The sequence below is a fragment of the Pelodiscus sinensis genome, chromosome 9 (assembly GCF_049634645.1).
Source record: "Pelodiscus sinensis isolate JC-2024 chromosome 9, ASM4963464v1, whole genome shotgun sequence".
Classification (NCBI taxonomy): Eukaryota; Metazoa; Chordata; order Testudines; family Trionychidae; genus Pelodiscus; species Pelodiscus sinensis.
In genome coordinates, this window is record NC_134719.1 from 8556367 (window position 1) to 8572871 (window position 16505).

The 16505-nt window shown below is 43.8% G+C and overlaps 1 protein-coding gene across 2 annotated transcripts in view; it reads right to left on the reverse strand.

Moving 5' to 3' along the window:
* TTC39A (tetratricopeptide repeat domain 39A) overlaps positions 1–16505 on the reverse strand; it is an 81942-nt gene that overhangs the window by 42661 nt on the left and 22776 nt on the right. The window contains exons 3-5 of one of the 2 annotated variants that reach the window (XM_006126422.4): positions 14378–14509; positions 7137–7213; positions 3105–3172 (exon numbers count right to left, since the gene is read on the reverse strand). In XM_006126422.4, the coding sequence (XP_006126484.1) occupies positions 3105–3172; positions 7137–7213; positions 14378–14509 (277 nt within the window). Of the gene's footprint in view, positions 1–3104; positions 3173–7136; positions 7214–14377; positions 14510–16505 lie in introns of those variants that run through there. The other variant, XM_075935961.1, reaches the window with a different exon arrangement.

Sequence of the window (16505 nt, forward strand, 5' to 3'; positions counted from 1 at the left end):
AGCAGATGTGCACTATAAAAGTGAGTGTCACTCTTGGTGGTATCATAACATGTCCCCAAAGAGCTTAATGTGAATCATTGTGCAGCAAATGCTTACAGAACAATGTGGCCCTGTTTACTTTTGTTCCACGGGGCTAATCTCTATTTCCATCATTTAGCTGAAGTGTTCCAAGGCTGCTTTCTGTTGTGGAGTTAGGAGAAGTTTTCAGAAACAGGACATTTACTTCTGTTTCATCCCTGAAATTCACAAAGGTCCTGTTCACTAAGGTCTTGTCTCCACTTATGATCGATCTTCTGGGGTTCAATTTAGAGGGTCTAGTAAAGACCTGCTAAATCAAACACTGAGGGCACCCCCATCAACTGTGGTACTCCTCACTGTTGTGAGGGGTAAAGGAAGTCAACGAGAGCGTTTCTCCCATTGACTTCCCACTGTGGGGCTGCCCAAGAAAATTGATGCAAGCAATTCATGTAGATGGAGTTGCATACCTTGCACTGATTTTCTCTGCCAGTGCAGACCTGACCTAAGAATGGAAAGAGCCAGTACAACAAGACATGCCTGAATACCAGTCTCCCAGGGAAATCCTAAGTCTGATTTGAGAAAGCAATTGCTGACTGGCACCAATGCTCTGTGTTTCTCACCTGAATTTAGCAGATAAGCTATTCTATTATAGGAAGGAACAAATGGTATGAACTATAAGCCTTTGACTTCCAAAAAAATTGTACTTCCCGGGAAAGGACAAAGTGGCTTTTTATACAGTTTTGGTAATCTTCAGTAAGCATCAAAAATAACTTTAGAAAGTCTTATTAAGTATAAGTAGTAAAGCACCTTCGTTTAATTTTTGAAGTTAGTCCTTGCTTCCATGAAAATTAAAAAGGTAAAACAGAAAATGAATAAAGTCTTGTGCATTCCAGCCTAAGCAAAGTTGTGCAGGGATGTTGTGAGGAGAGGGAGCACACATACAGGGTGCTCTTTGTGCACAAGAGGGAGAAGAAATTATGTCCTTTCTTTTAAATTTCTTATGGATGCATGAATGGTTTTAAAAAGAAACATACCAGGGGAAATAGAAGTTTAAGACCAGAGATGCCATAAAAGTCCCTTTACTGAGATATTAAGACTTGTCCGCCTCTCCAGGAGAAGCAATTGAGTCAGGAACAGAAATTAAGAACTCCAGCTTTCATTCTTCTGCTTTAACCACAGACTGAATTTAAGTGAAAGCGACTGATGTTACCACACAGGGCAAGCCAAACTTTTATACTCTAAACAGAAGGCACACAGAGGAAAAAGAGGGAATGCCTTCTCGCCTGTAACACAAATCAGAACTGTCTAGTAACAACCATCAGTGGAACATTGAGGGGAGACGGCCCTTCAAGAACAACAGCAACAAACAACTTTCTTAAAGTAGATTAATTAATTTCATTATTCATTGGAATTGGGAGGAAGCAGAAGAACAGACTCGCTGGCATGCTACAGTTGCAATGACCATTGTCTTTCTACTGTGTTATCCCATTCCCATTCATACACATGCCGCTGTGAGACCAGGTCTATACTAGGGATGTTAATATGAGGGTATTTAGCTAATCGAGTTGTTGATAAATTTTTTATCATCTATTGATTAGTCGATAGGCAGCCCGGCTCACTTTTGGCTCGCGCCAGGTGCAGGACCAAACCCCGCTGCAGCACTGCAATTTAAAAGGCACTAGGAGCCAGGCAGCCTGCCCCCTGGTTTCTAGTGCATTTTAAATTACAGAGCCACAGCGGGGTTTCATCCCGCACCTGGTGTGAGCCAGAACCAAGCCGGCTGCCAGCCCAGCCAGCAGCAGTCCCTGTGCATGGGGAGTCCCAGCGGGGATTTGGAACCTCCTTTGCACAGGGACGGCTGCTTCATGGCAGCAGCCTCCCCACTCTTGTCCCCCCTCCCCTGATAGAGGCAGGAGCAAGGGGCGGGGTGAGACAGGCGGCATTATGGAGACAGTGCTGGTGGGAACCGGCTTTTAAGATAGCTCCCCCCAGCACCAGCTCCTGCTTCCTCCCCCATTGCTGCCTCTAATACAGAGGCAGCAAGCTTTTCAGGTAGTTGACTAAGCCTTTCCATCCCTTGTCTATACAGTAATTCCTCATTTAACACTATAGATGCATTTCTGAAAATGTTCGTGTTAAGTGAAAACGTGTTACGCGGGGTCAATTTTCCCATTGAAAATAATGGAAAAGGTGGGGGGTTGCATTTGCGCTTGCAGATCCAGCTTGCACTTGTTAGTAGCTGGGACTGGGACATAAGGTTGGGGGAGAAAGGGGACTGGGGAGGTGTTTGGCTCTGGGGAAGGAAAGGGGAGGACAGGGGAGGGGCTTCCTATGCCTCCTTACAAAGTGGCAGAGGTTTGCTGCTCGCAGTGCCATTCCCCGGTGACCCCCTCTGGCCAGATGCCTTGCGTCCAGCCAGAGGGGGTCACCGGGGAACGGTGGTTGGTTTAAGGAATGCAACACCAGCTATGTAAATAACACACAGGAGTCGATATATCTTATGCTGAGCTTGGTGCCATCTTCACAGCGGGAGGCAGACTAGAGCAAATGCTCCTGTCAGCTTCAGTTACTCCTCACAAATCGAGGATTACCGGTGTTGACCCTTGAGGCACCCTCAGCATTCAGTTTAGCAGGTCTAGTAAAGACCCACTAAATCAAACACCAGAAGATCGATCTCCGGTGTGGCAAGTGGAGACATGGCTTCACTGCAGTGACCTTCCACCCAAAGACTTCCTTCCAAGTAGATCATTCCTAAATCATGCAGAGGGAATGCTAGTGAGAGCTGCAAGGTGTGGCCACCCACACAGACTGCAGCTGTCTCTACAGCACTCATACCGAAAAGCAAGGCCCACATCTGAGGCACCTAATTCCTATTGATTTCAATGGAAATTAGGTGCTTAAATACCACAGAGGAGATTGGTTTAGAGACTTGACCCAGTAGAGTGGACCTGGGTGGCTTGCACAGGTTTATGAAAATGTGCACTTGTCAGATAGAAACCTTTATGTGGGACATTATACAATTGATTTTCCAAGCCTCCTAGTCCCCTCTTGCTTTCATGAAACAGCCATAGCTGAGGGTACCATACCTGCAGGAATGTGAGAGCCGCTCTCTGAAGCAAGCATTCAGCATAGCAAATTTCTGCATGAATTTCCTCTAATATGAAAGAGTGGGAATAGGGGAGGGAAAAGACACCATCAGAAAACAGATTAATTAAAGAAGTAGTATTACACCCTCCCCTCCTCCCCCAATAGGAAAATAGAATATAATAAATGCAAAAGGTGAGAAAACCTCAAGGAGAAAACCTGATCACAGGTTGGTTTCCTCCAGGTTATTGAATTAACCCCAAATGGTAGTGACACAAAATTGTTACTAAGAGGCTGCTTGATGGCTTCATGAAACAAGATGAGGGGTCTTAGCCAGATCTTGGCAGAGCGGTGGTCTAGATTGCAATAGTTATCACCAGAAACTGGAGCACTTTCAGCATAGATACAAGGACAAAGGCTCTATTCAATGAAGAATATACTCTATTTTAAGCATCTAAGTTATCCCATCCCTATCCACTGAGGCATGTAAGCAAAAACACTATCCTGCATAGAGACGGGATTAGTCGGTGACATACTGAAGGTCAAGTGTGTATTTAAATGCTTAGTGTTTTCTCACCCTAGAAGAGTTACCTGCAAACCAAGGAGAGGCACTTTGGCTAAATGGCATAAGCAAGCTTGCTTTGCCCCTCCTGAATTCTAATCCTGGTTCTGATGCCCTGGTGCTGAACAGGGAATATGTTTTATGACTGATGAATTCTGTATGAGATTATGAACTTTGTGTGTTTGTGTCAGGCTGCACACTCCATTCTGAATATGCACCCTTTTGCCTTCTCCATGCTGTTTGGTTTTAAATGACAATGGCAGGTAGAAAAATAATACTAGAGAGTATCAATTGCTGGACATCTATTCACATTAGACCAAAAAAAAGGTCCCTGCCTAGGATTAGCAGGGGGCAAGTCACTTTGGCCTCAAAGTCACTTGACAGGAGTTTGTGCTCATTCACCATGTAACAGCCTGCATGAGGCAGGGGACACCTTCCCTGCCTGCCTTCCTAGACCCATAGCTCACAAGGGAAGGATGAAATAGAAAGCGAGGGACATTGCTGTTTCAGATGTTTATTATTTTCTAGGATCTGTACTTACCTGTGCTTTGCATGATTAAGGATAAAAGATCATAAAGGTGCTAGACTTGGCAAAGCGCATGCGTTGACTGCTTCACAACTACTGCGTGCCCCTAAGGGAATTAACCTATAAACGAGAAGCTTCACATCTCTAGGGAGCAGTTCTAGGGGATGGGTGGGTTTAAGTCTTGGGCATTCTGAAAAGTCAGCACTGAATTCAGAGGGGTAAGCAGCAGGTCAACAGGTTCCGACACAGAGCTGGTGGAAGACAGAAGATCAGCACCTTGAGAGTGGGTGGCCAGACTCCATTCAGGCGCCAGCCATCCAGCACAGTAGAGATTTAGATTAGAAGTCCTATTGGGTGGCCAGGAAGAGGCACTCACTAAGATCTGTGACTATCCGTCTTTGCTAGATCATTTCGTTTCTGTGCCTCAGCTTCCCCTTCTGTACACTTGCTTCACAAAAGTGTTGTGAAAATTAGTCCATGTTCATTCAGTGCTTTGAAAACAAAGCACTAGGATTGCTACATGCTATCGGTGGGTGGTTGCAGCAGCAGGACACATGGGTCATCAGCGTAGCTAAACAAAGGCAGAGACTGCAAACATATCACGTCCTCTACCCTTTTCTCCTGGGCCTCAGGAGATCAGACATTTCATTTGGGGGTCGAGAGGCACACGAAAGGGCGAAGAATAAGGAGCTGGGGAGGAGGTGTGCAAACCTCTCATGAGCAGTTCCCTCTATTAAGGGCAGATGTCTTAGCACCAACTTCCACGGGCCTCATATCAACAGATGTAGTGGCCGGCCTCTCCACCCCTCCATCACTCAGCAGTTTTGTTTTGCTCTGTTTTGGGGGCTAGTCTTTTATTTTGTTTTTTCATTTGGCCACTTGGGGAGCAGCCAAAATATTTTAGCCTGCATTGCAGAGCACCTAGGTCAGGCCTGCATCTCTCGGCAGATTAGTATGGCGAGATTAACTTGAGAGAAAAGCTTTATTTTGCACTTTTCCCACTCATACTGGAGACTATAATGACGTAACAACAGCAACTGACCAGAGGATGGTCACACAAGATAAAAACAGCAGTCGCTCCAGAATGAACCTGTGTGGTGCCCTCCCTAACCTCTTAGCCTAACCCTCTAGCACAGTGGTTCCCAAACTTTTCAGCATCACACCCCCTTTTTGATTTTTGAGAAACCCTCGTGCTCTCCTTCCTCCCGGAAAAATAGCAGCAATACTTGTTGAGTCAAAAAAATATATAAATATATATATATATCAATCACCCTTTTAAGAGCAGAGCAGGCATTGCCCTTTTGAGGTGGCCATTTTCACATGGTATTTTCTGAATTTTTTTACCTGATGGACCGTGCTCTTTCTTGGGGGAAGGGATTGATGGGGGGGGCAGGCTGGGTCGCCTCACACCCCCCATGGTATTTCTTCACTCTCCCCTCCCCCCGGGGAGCCAAATGCTAGGGACATGGATCTCATACAAGGGTCCCAAAGATCTGAAATGCATATTTAGTTTTTGGAAATTGAACATTAAATACTGCAGTCTTACTTAAAGCGAACACAATCCTACGTGTTAAACAGGGTCCTTCACAAAGCTGAGTCTCCTGAATGGATTTCCTTCAGAAAGCACCTTCAGCTTGTTTTATGCAGTTTTACAGTGTTGCAAACTCTTGAGATTTATTCACAAGTTTTGAGCTATTTTGGGGAGGGAAGATTTTGAGCCTAGGCTCCTGGAGTTATATGGGAATCTCAGATTTGGTTTGGTGTCATTGCATTATTATTCAATGTCTAGCTCTCATGAACATGGAGAAAAATCTGAAAACTTAATCTAAGTGCTCTAAAGGCTCAGAAACCAGAAGACAAATAAAAATCACAATATTAATATTCGTTACTGAATTTCATTATTTTTATCTCATGATGTTTTGACACTTAAGTCATGACTTTTAGACATTTAGAGGCTGACAAAACTGTAATTACTGTCCACTTCCTACCATTAAGAGTTGATTCCTCTGATAGTCACGAGATCCTCTTCCACAAATTATTAGTGGGTTAAACTATTTTGCGAGTGTCTCTCTACATTGACTGAACTGCACACATGCTGTTGCTTCCATGACCAGATACAATCCAAGTGACAGACCAGATCATGAGACAAAAATCATTCAAAATTATTTCCCTCTTAAATGTTGGGCAACAGTGCTAAGCTATTTTAATCACATGACCCTATCTCATTTAATCCAACTGTGTGTCATGCCCTGGATGAGCAATTATATTGTCTGTGTACGCCCACATTCAGTTTTTATCATCAAAGAAAAGAAAGAGCTAATAGAGCATTACATAGCCATTTAAATTCAGTTACTCGGTTCCATTGACTGAGTTGCTCTGATGTAACAAGGCTAGGACTTGTACGTTGCTACGTGGAACTGGAATTACACTGTGTAATCAAACTGATGTCAGAGAAGCAGCGCCGAGTGAGGTGAGCAAATTTCAGATTTTATACATTTTCAATAAACACATTCCTAGGTGCAAACAGCCTTTCCTAGTCCTCAAAGAGCAGAAAACCCCAGTCCATCATTAAACCTCTCCAAGATGCATCTTGAGCAGTGCACAAGTGCACAGAAGAAAAGACTGGATTTGCAACATGTCTGGTGGTTAACGTCAGGGGCCTCAAATTCACGGCCTGCAGGCCATCTGTGGCCCAAGCATATTCACAATCCAGCCCAGGAGGCCCTGAAGCCCTACTTTGGCAATATTGCACACAGAGAGGCAATTTCTCCCAAAGCTGACACCCGACATCTTGAATGCCACCCAGAAACCCACAGGCATCCAGTGCAAAAGATCCCCAACACCACCCATCATCACCACTGAATCTGTAAAGTTCACCTGGCACAGTCCCTTCAGGGACAAGCACAGAAAAAGAAAATACTGTTACATGAGCAGATTGAACCTTACCTTCAGTAAAGTGTTCAAGATTCTGTCTGTGCACAAGGCTGTTAAAAGAATCAGCTACAGTTGATTTCTTCCTAAACCTAATGGAAAGAAAAACACATTTATTTGTTCATTCTGAAAAAGAAGAAAGAGAATCACTGAAGAACTATACCATTGAGCAGGCTTTCCATATTGCCACAAAGACATCTTCAGCTTGCACCAACCCACTGTTACCTACCTTTTAACATTGTAAATTGCACCAGAAATGCAAGGCTATGAAACAGAACATGTGGAAAATGATCCGTCTCCCACAGCATTCTGAGATTCCCGTGTGGCTTGTCCCCTGATGACATGTATCCATGCACTATTTTCACACATATGTAACATACCTCAAAGCAAACTTGGGCTGGCAATGACCATTTCAGCACTAAACATCAGCTGAAAGAGGCCATATTCTGACACATTGAAGATCTCCTTATTCTGTGATTAGTCCTATTGACTTCAATGGGATTACACATGGAGAACATACATCTACTTTGGGGTACTGTATTGCTGCCCATCAGAGTGGTGTCTGAAAGCCTCTGATGAAAATGGATTGGGTACTTTTCCATTGGGTCTTTTCCTTAAGCTCAGAAAGCTCTTCAGAGAGGTGCTTTTTGGGTGTTCATCTGTAGCGAAAGGGGAGCTGTTAACTCTTGTTCTGATTTTGGTGGGACAACAGGAAGGTTTTGCAGTGTTCTATATAAACAGAGTCTAGATTAATCTACTCTACACGTGCATTCTGCAGCTTGAGCCCTTCAGTGAACAAGGTTCTTCTCCAATTCTTACGCAATTCGTTCTGGGCTTTGTGACCTGTGTGATCTTAGAGACATGCATCTGTCTTGGCAATTCACGGACCAAGATACGAATCAGATAATGTGGACCAGCCACTTGCAGAGTAGACCAGGGATGGGCAAAATAGGGCCAGTACAACAGAAGCTTCAGTCAGTCTCCCCTCCTGCCCCGCCTCCGCATCCAACTCAGAAAAGCTGTCTGCAGGGCCCTATTTGTCTATGAACAGCTGTGAGTCTGGGGTGGTATCATGGCTCCTTCCCCACTCTGGCATGATAAATGCAGAAGTGGGGACCAGTGAGTACCCCGAAACCTTATCTACCAGACTCTTGTATAAAACTTCCCCTCAAAATCTTAAAACTCTAGATTTTGGGAATAAAACTTCCGCTGCCACCACCCAAGTATTGATGTGAAAAATCAGGGGAGAGATCACTTGGGAAATCTCAGCCCTAAAGTACAAAGCAGGACACAACCATTAACCAATGCCAGGTTAATAAAATAAAAGAGAAAATGTATATTATCACCACAATATTCCTGTTACAAGCATAATGCTTAGATGGAAAAGTAACAAATAATATACTCATGGAGAAACTCCATGGGCCTAGAACTTAGTTACGAAGAAAAGCCAACCATTTCTTAAAAAGTGCACAGACATCAGATCCCATACCCAAACCATAAAACAATAAAACCTAATGGATTTATCTAAACTTTACCCTACTTACAGAAAGTGAAGAAAGAGTCTTTTCTTGGAGGGAGACAGTGTCTGTCCCCCTCAATAGCTGGAGACAACTGCCCAGAGACAAAGGAGGGAAAAGCCAAACATTCCTTTGTCCTAGTTTGAAATTCCTACCTACATTCCTATTGGCTGAATCTACCTGACTTAGGTAAGATGAACCCCTTAGTTCCCAGGCTGCTGGCTAACTTTGTAAACTGCCCTCACCCCAAGCACAATCTCACAGGTCCCACTGTCTGGTTTCTGGCCAATGGGAGCTGCCTGTTTGAAGAATAGGCAGCATATGAAGTACCCCTTCCCATGGAATCGCAGCTGTTGACAGACACACATGGCCCTGCAGCTGGCTACCCTGAGTGGCCTGCTGGGGGATGGAAGGCTGGGCTATGGAACCTGCTGAGCTGCTGGCCAGGATGTGCCCAGGTAACCGTCTCCTAGCCAGAGCCTGCCTCTGGCACCCCAACCCTTTCTCCTCCCCCACTCCTGCTCCCTACCCCACATAATTTAAACCCTGTGCTCCTCTCCTACACCTATATCCACTGCCCCAAGTCACAACCCCCTCCTTCACCCGAACTCCCTCCCAGATCCCACACCTCCTCCTGCACCCCAATCCCTCACCCCAAGCTCCTTTCTGCACCCAACCGCCATCCCAGACCCCACATCGCCTCCATTCATATCACAAAAGGTCCAGCCTTTGATCCATTTACCAAATTCTTAGAGTGCCCCCCTAGCAAACATTTTTGCCCACCCCAGTGTAGACACACCCAAATACAACTGAGATACAATTCACTGATATGGTTAGGAGTGAAGTGTTACTCATGGTGAGTCTATGTCTAAGGAAGCCAGTGCAACCAAGATTGTCCTCAAGATAAAGTGCCTCAGTTCCCTAAGAAAACTCCTCAGAGAAAACATATGCTAACAAAGATGCCTTGCAGCATGCCCAAATTTCAATAGGAGCTCAGAGTGCTGACTACTTTGCAGATTTAGAACATAACATACTTAAGAATGGCTCCACTGGGTCAGACCAAAGGTCTATTTAGCCCTGTCTTCTGACAGTGGCCAATGCAAGGTGCTCCAGGTAGAGTGAACGGAACAGGGAATCATCAAGTGATTCCTCTGCTGTCATCCATTCCCAGCCTCTGACAAACAGAGGCTAGGGACACCATTCCTACCCATCCTGGACCTAACCTCCATCAATTTATCCAGTTCCTTCTGAACCCTATTAAAGTCCTGGTCTAACCCTGATTCCTAACATTGTTTGCTTTTTTGACTGCCACTGCACATTGAGGGTATGTCTACACTACCCTCCTATTTCGAAATAGGAGGGTAATGTAGGCATACCGCACTTGCAAGTGAAGCCCGGGATTTGAATTTCCCGGGCTTCATTTGCATAAGCCGGGTGCTGCCATTTTTAAATCCCAGCTGGTTCGAACCCCATGCCGCGCGGCTACACGCGGCACGAACTAGGTAGTTCGAACTAGGCTTCCTAGTTCGAACTACCGTTACTCCTTGTGGAATGAGGAGTAACGGTAGTTCAAACTAGGAAGCCTAGTTCGAACTACCTAGTTCGTGCCGCGTGTAGCCGCGCGGCACGGGGTTTGAACCAGCCGGGATTTAAAAATGGCGGCGCCCGGCTTATGCAAATGAAGCCCGGGAAATTCAAATCCCGGGCTTCACTTGCAAGTGCGGTATGCCTACATTACCCTCCTATTTTGAAATAGGAGGGTAGTGTAGACATACCCTGAGGTGAATTAGGCTGAGGTGCTACCATGATTGCCTACTAAAGTCTTCACGTTAATCTTGCCCACAAATGGAGATTAGTGCTGAGATGTTACCTTAGAGATTGTCAGTGACTAGAGAAGGTTTCATAAACATGAGCCTAACAACCTCTTCCAATAAGACCCCATCGTCTCTCCAGTGAGCAGGAGCTCACTGGTCCAAAAGGCAGCCCATAGCATGAAGGTTTCCAGGTATTTCCAAAAATACAGTAACCGGTGTTGGTTAAAGCCCAAGAAGAGAAGACATAACATTTGCTCCTACCATGCATTTCTCTGCCAATATTGAGGCTGACAATCTGATTTCAAGAGATCTTGGGCCATTTGTGTTACTGACCTACATTTCAAACACATTAACTCACTCCGCACTTTTCCCTTGTTCCTTTCACTGAAACAACAAATGGGATTAGATACAGAGATGATCTCTGAAATAATAAAGAAACTATCTGCTAACGTGGAATAATGTACTAAATTTTCAATTTATTCATTTTTCTTTTTATAGTGAAATTTGAAATTACACTGTAATAGCAGAACGCCACCAGTAAATTACAAAAGAAAAACAGAGGACCCATATTCACTCAGCTATTTTGAAGAATGTTGTTTATCAGCTACGTACTGGTCAATACCAATACTAGATAGCCTAATTCTCTATTACTAATGAAACATGGATTAGCACAAACTATATCATGGAGTAAGACTTTTCTACTTTATATTGCATGAATTTGTAAGTGCTATGTCTAAACTGCAGAGCTTTTCCGCCATACTGGAGGTATCCCGGAAAAGCTATGCCACGTCCAAGCAACACGTCTACTTTTTTGGAACAATTTTTCGAAAAAGCAGATGCGTTCGTTCGCTATCCTTGTAATCCTCATTGTATGAGGAAGAAGGGATGTGTTGAAAGAGGAGGTTTTTCCAAAATTTGGCCCCGTGTAGACAGGTCAAATTTTGGAAAAGCCTCTTCTGAAAGAAATGCGGAAAAAGATGTGCAAGTTGTGGTTTGCAATTTGCGTATCTTTTTCCGACTTTTCTTTGCAGTCTAGACATAGCCTTAGCCACATTTGCCTGTTCAATATGATTTGGCTTTGAACCCCTAATGAATAACAATTTATACTTATAGTTATTACTCACAGCTAATGAGTGGATCAATGGAGTGGCAGGAACATGAATGAATATGGAAGTGCATAGCTGAAGAAAATGCAGCAACAGGACAGAGTTGTATAAGATTAAACTATGCAAACTTGTCAAGTACAGTGTAAAATTGTACATGCTGCCTTTCTTGCCTGCTAATAAGAGGAAATGGAAACTACATGCAATTTCAGCAGTCTCAAATGATCCAAAATGACAATTCAGACCCTTCCCCAGAATGTCACTTCACTTTTTCTTTCCTTCTCTGCCAATACTGTGAGATTATTTAAGTTTGAAAAGCTAACTTTTGCTACTCTCAAAAATGCATGCCTCTTTTTGCTCAGCTGGATTTCACCTACCCTAAGATAGTGATAAGAAGTGGAAAGGCAGTTTCCTTAGCTTGATTGTTTCTCAGTCTAGTTTACTTGTTTTGATCAGAAGAAGGGCTGGGTGGGACCTAGCTTGAGAACCACTAACCTAATGAGTGCATCATGATTCACACCCATGCATACGCCACATAGTACTTTGTAGGGTTGATAAATTACAGATATTCGTACTAAAAACCTTTACGTTGACTCCTGCTCTCCCAGTTTAGCTGAACAGGAATGTGTCAACAGATGGGGTCTGAAGCAACAATGAGTATTGTGTACATAGCATGCAAAAGCAGAAGAGAAATATGCTCAGTCATTATATTTGAGTAAACTCACATGTTTATGTAGTGCTGCTACAAAAAAGCAGTGACGTGCTCTCAAACAAGCATGAAATAGCTAATCAGTGTTAGCAAATGAGCAGCTATCCAGTGACCAGAGCGCTCTGGAGCACAGTTATGTAATTCCCTTAATTAAATATTTCACAAAATTAAGTATGGAAAGAATTTGAAATATCCCATAATGCAAAAGCTTTCTGTCTGGGATCCCAGAGACACTCTTCATGGTCACCACTGCCTAGGAGGGCTATGAGGTGACGCCAAGCCTCTCCTGCTCTCCACTCTCTGGGCTGTGTTAAGCATCCAGACCCTCAATGGAGTCCAGCCACTGCCCAAATTTTGAGGTTCCTAAGCGCACTCTCAGGACACAGACCTTCGATCTAGCACCTTCTTCTGAGCGTCCGAACCTGCTGCACTGCCATCTTATACACTCTGGGCACAGCCTGGGCCCTCAATACTTAAACACACTGCTCTCCCAGGACTCCACCTATCAGGTGGAAAGCCTCTGGTTTACTGTTTAACTCCCGTGGGGGTGTGCAGTCGTTGTGTAGCACAACACACACACACACACACACACACACACACACACACACACACACACACACACACGCACACACATCCCTCTCTCTCAATCTTATCCATTTTATGCTCTTTTCTCCTTACTCATACAAAACATAGGAGAATACAGATCATAAAAACAAGAAGACACCCTAAACACAGTGTTCCTCATTCCTCACCTCCTTTGGGAGATCATCTGTGTTTTGTCAGTCAGGGTCTTTTCTCGTATTGCCAACCCTGTCCCTGTAGCAGCCTCCTTCGTTCCATTCTGGTGCAAATGCCAGTTGCCATTTCCCCCTGTGAGTGCCTTTATAGATGGCTGGGGACATCTACCTTTTTTGTTCTCCTTCTGGTAGCTTCCTAACTCCCCTTCCACCTTCAAATAAACAGAGGAAGTGTCTTCCCCTAGCTACAGCAAATCCACCATCACAACCCTTTGGGTGATGATCACTCACCATTGTCTTTGGCCTGGCTGGCAGAGACATGATACAACCCTGCTAATGCAGCATTGCTGTAGCCATGTGGGTCCCAGGTTATTCAACAGACAAGACGGGTGGAGTAATATCTTTTATGGGACACATTTCTGTTAGTGAGAAAGACACGCTTTCAAGCTTACCCAGAGCTCTTCTTCAATTCCAGGGCAACCACATACATATGACACAGTGATTTCATTATACAATTTCATAAAATCATCCATAAAATCATCCACAATTCAGGAGTGGTACAGACAGAATCCTCAGTTCATCACTCTTACATCAATCATTCATATAAGCAGGGGCGGATGAGAGTGCCGCGGGGTCCAGGGCAGCGCCGTGAGGCCCCGGGCAGCAAAATTTTGCGGGGCCCCCCCTTTGACACAGCGCATGCGTGGGGCCTCGGGAAGCGCGGGGCCCGGGGCAGCCGCCCCGCTCGCCCTGCCCTAAATCCGCCGCTGCATATAAGCAATAACGTCACAGTGAAAACAATGGGACTCGGTTAGCCTGTTGCATGAAGCAACACTTCTCTGACTCTGTCCCCCTCCTGCACTTCCATGCTGCCTCCAACTCCGGATCCCCCATGAGCCCCTCTTCATCCCTCTCTTCTGCTCTCCCTCACTCTCCCCATCTACTCATCAGTGTGTCTGCTGCTCCCCACAGTTCCTCTGTCCTGTCCACTCTCCTGACCCGGAGAGGGACAGCCAATTTGCCTTTTGGCCTGGCTTCAGCTCAACTGCAAACAGTAAGGGGAAGCAGCCAACTTGATAAAGGGCAGCCTCACACCCACATGTGGATAGACCACAGGGAAATGGCGGCCATCTTGCTGGCCTGAGCCCCAGTGATTGTAAAAAGGAGATAGGGGCTATTTTGAAAAACAGAAGATTTGTGGGTTGGGGCCTTGAATCATGTGTTCATAAGACAGGTAAAAGCCACCCCAAAATCGCTCGAGTCAAGATAAAATCATGGGAGGTGGCAGTAGTGCACATGTCCTTCCTTCTGCTACATGACCAATCTTTCATGACGTTAGAGGAGGACATCCTGACAATGCACTTCTCCACACTTACTTTTGACAGGTGACTTGAGCTTCTTTCATCATGTTTCCGGCATTCAGCATGTGCTGGGCATCAAAGGTCATCATCGCTTGCATTTCCAGTATAGTGGCATATGTCAATGCATGATACATACTGCCCTTCGTTCTGTAACAAAAATGTGAGACACATGAGCAGAGATGACACAAACTTAGTACAAGATTAATTTAAAAAGCATTCTAGGGGCACATTAATCTGATGGAGACTCAATTGGGTCTAAACAAATGTACCTTAATAATCAAACACAATATGGTACATATAAAGGATTATTTTTTCCTGGACAATACAAATACTCTGTATATGGCCCAGGTTCAGATTTGTGCATCAAATCATTCGCCTACCTAACTATGCTAAAATACTACAGTGTAGATGCTTAACATGTGTCAGTGCAAGTCTGGCTGCCCAAGAGATGTAGGATCAGGCTCTGAAATGTCTTTTATTTTGGGTTAAATGTTTCTGACTGTGTTCTCTACTGAATACCATGACGTGCTACAAGCTGAGACAATCATCCTTCTACTTGGGGAGAGTTACATAGAATAATAATAATAAAAAAAGATGAGTAATGTGATAACACAATTATGGCCAAAGTATATTTAACATGAATCTGACCTTACTTTCAGAGTTGTTACAGATAGTCAAATGTCTCAGCCTTTTATTTTTATCTATATATTCCCATCATCCTTCCCCTCCACTTTGTCCAACGTGACTATGCTTCCCAAACCACAAACACTGTGGGATTTCACATGTCACCTTATAAGACATGTTTTTCAGTCCTTTAATTATTCTCATGGCTCTTAGAGCCTTCCCCAATTTTTGAATAGCCGTTTTGATGTTTGGAAACCCCAACTGGACACCATATTCCAATACCAGTCAAACTTGTGCCAAATATCTCCACTACTACTTGCTTCATATTAGTCCTTCTAGCCACGTCATCACACTGGAAGTTCACATTTATTTGATTATCCACCTTGATCCCTTAGGATTTTTTCTCCACAGTCATTAATTCCCAGGAGAAAGACTACCTTTCTGCAAGTATGACCCATACGCTTTGTTCCTTGATAGAGGATTCTACATTTGGTTATATAGAAACACATTCCTTGCACTTAATTTACCAGGTGAACTGCATTGCACTGTATCAGTGACTTAATGTTCTTCATTATTAATCACTCTCACAAAGTTTGCAGATCACACAAAGATTATCAATACCAGTTTTATGTTTTCTTCCAGGTCACTGATAAAAATAGAGTAGGGCCAAAAAATGATACCTGGAGGATCCCACTAGAAATGCACACACTTATTGATAATTATTCATTCACAATTATATTTTGAGATCTATCCACTAGCTCTCTTTTTCTCTATTAACATATTAAATTTTAAAATGTATTCAGAAGATGTGGTGGAGATTCCCATAACTGAGCCATTCATTTTAGGTGACAGATTTGAGGGACTGTCCCAGATTGGGGATGGATTTGGAACAAAGTGATAAATCAAACACTAGTAAGTTACCAGGACCAAATGGTATTCACCCAAAATTATGAAGGAACTCAAATATGAAATTGCTAAGTGTGGTATAAAATTTCTCACTTAAATCTGCCTTCGTGTCAGATGACTGTCCGATAGCTAACGTGATGTCAACTTTTTGTAAAGGCTCCAGAGGTGATCCTGACAATTACAGACCAGCAAACCTAATTTCAGTACCAGGAAAATTCACTGAAACTATGCTGATCTGAGGAAGTGGGTTTTGCCCATGAAAGCTCATGATACTAACTAACTAGCTAACTAACTTTGTTAGTCTCTAAAGTGCTACAGGACTACTCATTTTTAAAGTTACAGACTAACACAGCTACTCCTCTGAGACATTAAAACTATAGTGAAGAACAGAATTATCAGACACAGATGAAAATAATCTGTTAGGGAAGAGTTAAAATGGCTTTTGTAATGGGAAATCATACCTTAACAATCTACTGGAATTCTCTGAAAAGGACAAAAACCATGTGGACAAAGTTGATCCAGCAGATGTGTGTCCTTGGACTTTCGGAAAGCCTTTGACAAGGACCTTCATTAAAGGATCTTAAGCAAAATAAGCAGTTATCGAAAGTCCTTT